At 18.8% G+C, this 7,158-nt stretch overlaps 1 protein-coding gene across 1 annotated transcript; it reads left to right on the forward strand.

The window, feature by feature from the left end:
• Nucleotides 1–4,493: 4,493 nt before the first annotated feature.
• PGO_003510 (variable surface protein) lies at nt 4,494–5,628 on the forward strand (the record flags this gene model as incomplete). The annotated part of the gene is made up of 3 exons (XM_028691324.1): nt 4,494–4,508; nt 4,640–5,302; nt 5,473–5,628. The coding sequence occupies 3 exons, from the start codon at nt 4,494–4,496 to the stop codon at nt 5,626–5,628; spliced, it is 834 nt and encodes a 277-aa protein (XP_028547125.1).
• Between the last annotated feature and the right edge of the window lie 1,530 nt (nt 5,629–7,158).

Here is a 7,158-nt window from a genome sequence, read left to right on the forward strand (position 1 = left end):
AAAATTCTAATATATTGATTTTTTTCACTTTTCTGCAGGAATTATATATAATATATTTAAACCATATACATATTTACTACTCATTTACAAATTGTAGTTATCTTAATTAAACTGTAAATAATCTTTATATTTGTTTAGAAATATTTTATAGAATTCTAATTTTAGTTTCATTAATCTTTTTGAAGGCACATTTATAGATGCTATAGGTTATACATTAATATGACGTATTATAGCACGTTTCTTATGAAAATATATGGATTGTAATTTTTGTTGCAAATCGCAAACTTAACTAAAATATAATTTTATAATATATGTAGAAATGCATTTTTTTACATTATATATTTCATAATATTATTTTGTTCATATAAATTATGTAATACAGTTCTATATATATATTTACTTCATATTGTTATATTATGCAGCATATAATAAGTCATTAATTTAGGAAAGTGTACAATATGTATCTTTCTCTATGCTCTCCTAACTAATAGTTCATAAGTGTGTGTAATATTACATTACTCTTCTTGAAAAAACTATAATAAAAATTATTTATATCCTTAAATTTACCAAATAATCCTTATATATATTATACATTATCGTTTCGCCCTTGTTTATTTTTTTCATTCCGTTATGATTGCATTGAACTTTTTTTTATTATAACTTCCATATAAACATAAAACTAATTAAATGAAACTTATAAAATGTGCATTATTTCATTATTAAAAGAATTATAAATTATAAGGTTTCATAAGTTCAAATTATGATAATTTATAAATTTTAACGGAAAAGTATTTTAACCAATTTATATGTTTTGAATATATTTACATTAGAAAAACACAATCATTATAAAAAATAATGTAAAATCATAATAAAAAATAAAAAAAATACACTTAAACTTTATGATTATTTCTATATTTTTGTCCTATATATTTTCCATGGTCTTTATACACAAAATATATTATATGAATGTATAATGTTTTTTAAGTTATTAATGTTCTGTGTTATTGAATATGATACATAATTTTTCTTCTTAATATATACTATGTATTGAATAATACATTTAGCTATATTTTTCATGTACATTATTGTTTATTTTATATTTATTTAGGATAAAAGAATTATTAATAGCTTCTCCAAGGAACCTTTTCATGTATAAGAATCTAAGCTTAATTCATTAATCTACAATATTATGTGCTATACAAAAAAATAAGAAAATAATTCAAAATTATGTCACACGATAAATATAGAAATATAAAATTATACTCACATATATATGTCTTAAATTATATCAATAATTATATATATATATGAAAAGAAGTAAAATTCTTTAGAATAAATCTATAGTAATAAGGAATAATAAAAATATAAATGTAAGTATTTAAGAAACATCATATTATAGGATAAATCATGAACAGTAAAAGATAATATAATACAAAAAAAAAAAAAAAAAAATGTTAAAATTAAATTTTATATTAATAAAGAATAGTATTATATAATACGTATTTGTGGGAAAGTGATATATCGTTAAAAAAATGTAATGTATACGAAAATGCTAATGAAAAATATTAATATATATCTCTATTTATAAAAAGATATATGTAAAAGACAATATATACCTATATAAAAGTCTATTAATTAAGTAAAAATGATTAAATTATATTATAAATATATTTTAATAAAATTTTTTAGTATGAATGTGAGAAACTTCGTAACCATTAGCACTATTGTTGTTATATATCATAAGAAATTCAAAAAATAAGTTATTATATATAAATGTGAATTATTAATCAAGGTGTATTCCCTTTAAATATGTAATGAAAAGAATATTATATATGAATATATTAGAAAATGTTTTTTAATATTGAAGCGAATTGTGGGCATGATTTTTAAATATTATTATTCATTTATGGAAATGTAACTATTTTCACCATATACTTTTTCAGAAAAATAGTTTCTGCTTTTATTTCCTGTATATTTTATTTCTGGTATGCTTATATTTTTTTAAAACATTTTTTACTTTAACATATAGACATAGCTTTATATCTATCGTAGTATTATTTTTCGGAGAAATATTTATTGAGAAAATTTGACATCTAGTGTTTGTAGTATTTATATGAATAATAATTAAATTTATAGATATATGAATTAGGATTTTATATAGACATTATATTATTATATAATATTCAATATTCTAATAATTATAGAGGACAATATATTGATTATATATAATTTTTATGAATTGCATATATTATATGTAAAATATTATTAAAATATATCCACTATATATTATATATGATTCATTTTCAAAGATTGCACATGAATTCAGTATATATTTATATATAAAACCCATTTTCCCTTTACAATTTCTTTACAAAATCGATAATAATCTAACTTAAAGATTCAATATGTATTTCATATTTCCTTTCATTTGTCATTATATATTAGTTTAGAGTTTTACCCAATTTTTTATTAAGTCATGTATTTTCTCATTTGTTATATGTACTTAGACAATGTGTTCTATGCTTTTATATTTTTAATTTTATAAATATCTCATATACTCTCTATTTAAGAAGCTTATCTCATTGGAGCAATTTAATTAACATATTTGTATGTTATACAAGGAAGACTATATATATATAGATCCATATTTTTTCAAAAAACCTATTTTGTTATCTTACGGTGTCATATTTATGTAATGTTTCTCATACTGTGTAGACTTAATATATAATATCTTTTTTAATGAAGTGCTTGCAGAATTAATTTTAGATATAAAATAATAAATTACACAATATTTGCACAAATTTTTTATTTTTTTTATGTAATTTATCATAAAAGAAATTTTAATTTATAAAGATATTTCTCTGCTATATAACATTAAATTTATATGATATTAAATTAGCTTTAAACCCTATCAAATTCTATATATTTATAGATTACTAATCGCAATACTATTCCTTTTAATGTAAAATTAGGAATTAATATGTTATATACGTGATAAAATGTAAAATGAATATGTAGTAAATAATTTCATAATTAAATATGTAAATTTTACTGTATATATAATATATAAATTTTTCCGCTAATTTAGATTTTTTATAAATACAAATGTAAAAAATTGAAAAGCAAATCCATTATGATAGAAATTAATAATTATTGCTAATATTTTTTATATCATTAGAGTTAATATATAGTTCTATCAAAAAATACTATTTTCGAAAATTTTAATTATTAAACTATATAATTATGGGATAACATGATATATATTTAATATATAAAATGTTGTTTATAACCTTAAATTTTTAGTGAAAAAATGGGGATATAGAAAAAATATTATTCTTTACTTTTCATTTTTAAATAGAAACAGTACTTTCGTAAACATGTCGATTTTTGTTCACATAACGAAATATACTTTCCATGTATTATTATATTATACACTCAAATTGTTTTATATAACGCAGTTAGGATAGGTGATTTTGATTAATATGATGCTATAAATAAAATATTATATAAATGATTTAGGAATTAATTCTTGAAAAATCCACTTTTATTATATTATATATATTCGTTATATTATAAAACTAGCGTTTCGTTTTATATATTATTTTTATTTCAATAAAAAGTGATAATATTTGACTCGTCAAAGTACAAAATAAAATTTAAAATATAGTATATGAATACGAATTGATAAAGTGATAATTCTTATTTATATATTAACTTAATATATATTTTGTTATGATAGTATCTAAATTTTTTAGAAATATGTATTTGTAGCATAGTAAGATAAATGTTCTCGTTTAGGGGCAAAATATGAAACATGAATGCATATTTATAATATTAAATGATATTGTAATTTAAGAGTATACTAAATGATACCTAATATTGTACCCTTTATTATACATAACGAATAGTTTGCTGATATCCATTTTCAGTACAGTATGATAATGCATTTTAGTGAATTTTTATCTATTATTACATAGGAAAAATAAAATAACTACATCATTATCCCTAATAATTACATATTCTAATATTTCATATATTTTTAATTAAATTATGCATATCAATATAAGAAATACAATTGAAAAATATTTATTATTATTAAATATATATTAATATCATATAATAATATTATATTATTTACTTTTGAGTATACTTTTAGTAAAATTATATGATTTCAATATTTTAGACAGACGATATAATCAATCAAGCTATTTTTTTTTTTTATATTATTCTAATTCTAGAAAATAATATTTACTTTTTTTCCAAAAGATAATTAAAAAACATAATATTTTTTATAGTGATCATTGTTTTTTTTTTTATTTTAAAATTTAGTTATTTTAGGGAATTGTTCAAATTTTATATGATTTCTATAATTTAATAACAGTAGAAAATTAACTTTATTATATGTGTTCTAATTTTTAAATACACTATATATATGTCCTTATATTGTATTATTCTATCCGGGCTCTCTGTAAAAAAATATAAATATATAAGAAATGACTAAAGATATTGTACATCATAATTATTATAATATAAAATACTACATTATAACATTTTTACACATTATTTTTCAATAAATTAGCAATAAAAAATTTAGTAAATTATTAATTATGTCATGAAATAATTTTTCATTTATTTCTAGTATAAATATTTAGAGGAATTTCCATTATGGGAAAATATTATGAACAATGGAGAAATTACAAAAGAACCGATTAAAAATACTGAATGTAATGACATTAGAGAAGATATACCTATAAAATTTCGTTCGGATATTGACAATATATGCAAAAAAGTTGATTCCTATACACGATATTTAAGCATATATCACACGAGTTCCTCTTGGAATTCCAAATCGTGTTGCATATATTTGTATTATTGGCTATATATTTATTATGATAATGAAGACTATGTTGATGAAGTTAAAGAGCTTTATAATAAATTAATAAATGTATTTTATGATTCAATTGGTCTGGGATGTAAGTTTCATAAGGAGAATACATTTACATATATTGAAATATTAAACCTCAAAGATATATATGACATGAACACTAAGCTTAATAAAATAAGTGAGAAAACTGAAGTATCTAATAAAGAATGTGAATGTGCAAAAGAATGTGCAAATAAATATATGGGATACAAGGATACATGTAAATACAACACTTTCCCCTTTTTTTGTAATGCATTAGAAGTGTTTAGAGAAAAATATAATAAAAAATTATCATCTATTAATTGTGATAATGGTACCCCCAAAATTTTACCTTCCTTACAGACGAATAATATAGTAACGTTTACATTAATTCCAATTGTTATAACTTTAGCAATTTCTTTTTTTTTATTTATCTTGTATAAGGTTTATAATTATGTTATATATATGTGCTTATACAGCAGTAGTATATATTTAAGTGATTTAAAATGAACAAATTTTTAGAAAACAATTACACATGTTTCATATTAATTCTTCTTATTATGAGATAGTTCACTCCATATGGTCCATGTATCCGACATGAATTAATGAGGAAAAGGAAAAAATATGATAGTATAGATAATGAAAGTAATATAACGAAATTATGCGAAACATCTACTTATGATTTTAAAAATAATAAATATCTTATATTATACAACACTCACTAATTTATTCATTAAAAATATAATATGAATGTAATACTATATATTAAACATGTACAAATTACTGTAACATATATTTATAATGATACATTTGATAAATTTATGTAGAGAAAGAAATAATTATCTTTATATACAAAGAATAAATGAACATGATTTTTTTGTATTCATGATATAAGGATTCACATAGAAAAATACATAATTTTTGAGGTCTTATTCTCTATGCATATTAATGTACAACAAAAAATACAAAACACGCATTTCGCGTTTTTTTTGCTATTTCCTATGATATTAAAAAGAATATGACATTTCTACATTAATAAGTGAATTATACATATAAAATAATAATAATGAATATTACCTAATATGTTAATCCATATTTAAATTACATATATCTATAATAATTAAATATAGATCAGTTGAAATATTATAACAAATTATTATATTTAATAAGATAATATTATTGAAAATTAATTTCCAGATGTTAAATACTAATGTTACTCATGCATATAAGTATATTTGTACTTAATTTTTTATGAAATTCATGTAGAGTGCTGTAAAAGAATGTATGTTATTTTATGTCACATTTATGATATTGATAAATAATTACATATAACTTTTATTATTCTTTGTTTATTAGAATTAAAACTTATCCTTTTTTTGACACAATATTGTGATTGATTTTTTTTATTTTTTTATGTATAATTTTGTATTCTTTTTTTGTAATCTATTAAATTAGAATATTTTTATATAATATGATAAAAAGCTATTTATTTACAGATTCGGTTTTTTAAAAAAATCTTAATTTATATATATCCTTATATTAGGGATTTTTGATATGAAAAATATTATATTATTTATAGCATACATACTAGCACATAAGACATGAGGGGATGAACGTTTAAATTATATTATAATATTGTGATAATACTTTTTATATAATTATGAAATATATAAAACAAATATATAGAATTATATATTTTATATAAAAAATTAGCAATCATTTTATGTGCTCCAATGAGTTCTTAAATATGTATATATAGACAATTGAAATATAGAAAACTTAGCTAACATTTTCAAATCTAAATACCTAAGCAACATGTAAGGTAACAAAAAAATATATAGAAATTATGAAATATATAAATATTCATATTTGTAGAAATAACATAATGAAAAATTCAAATAAATCTACTTAATTATGCATTTTAATAATAATTCATATTTTATGAAAAATAAAAACACAGATTAAAATTATATGTACGTGATACTGAAGAGATAATTACTCGAAAAAAATAGAACAAATAATTTTTATTATATTTAAGTACACATATATTACTATCTCAAAAAATATATGAATATAAATTATTTGTTTTCGTTGTTTTCATTTATTATTGAAGATACATTATATGTATTCGTATTAAAATTTTACTGCACTATGTGTATTTTTGTGCACTGAAGGATTTTGTGTATAATATGCATTAGTATAAAATGTTTTACTATTAATTGGTATAATATAACTATATATATATATATATATAT

This window comes from Plasmodium gonderi (genome assembly GCF_002157705.1).
Source record: "Plasmodium gonderi DNA, contig: Pgo-contig_461, whole genome shotgun sequence".
Lineage (NCBI taxonomy): Eukaryota > Apicomplexa > Aconoidasida > Haemosporida > Plasmodiidae > Plasmodium > Plasmodium gonderi.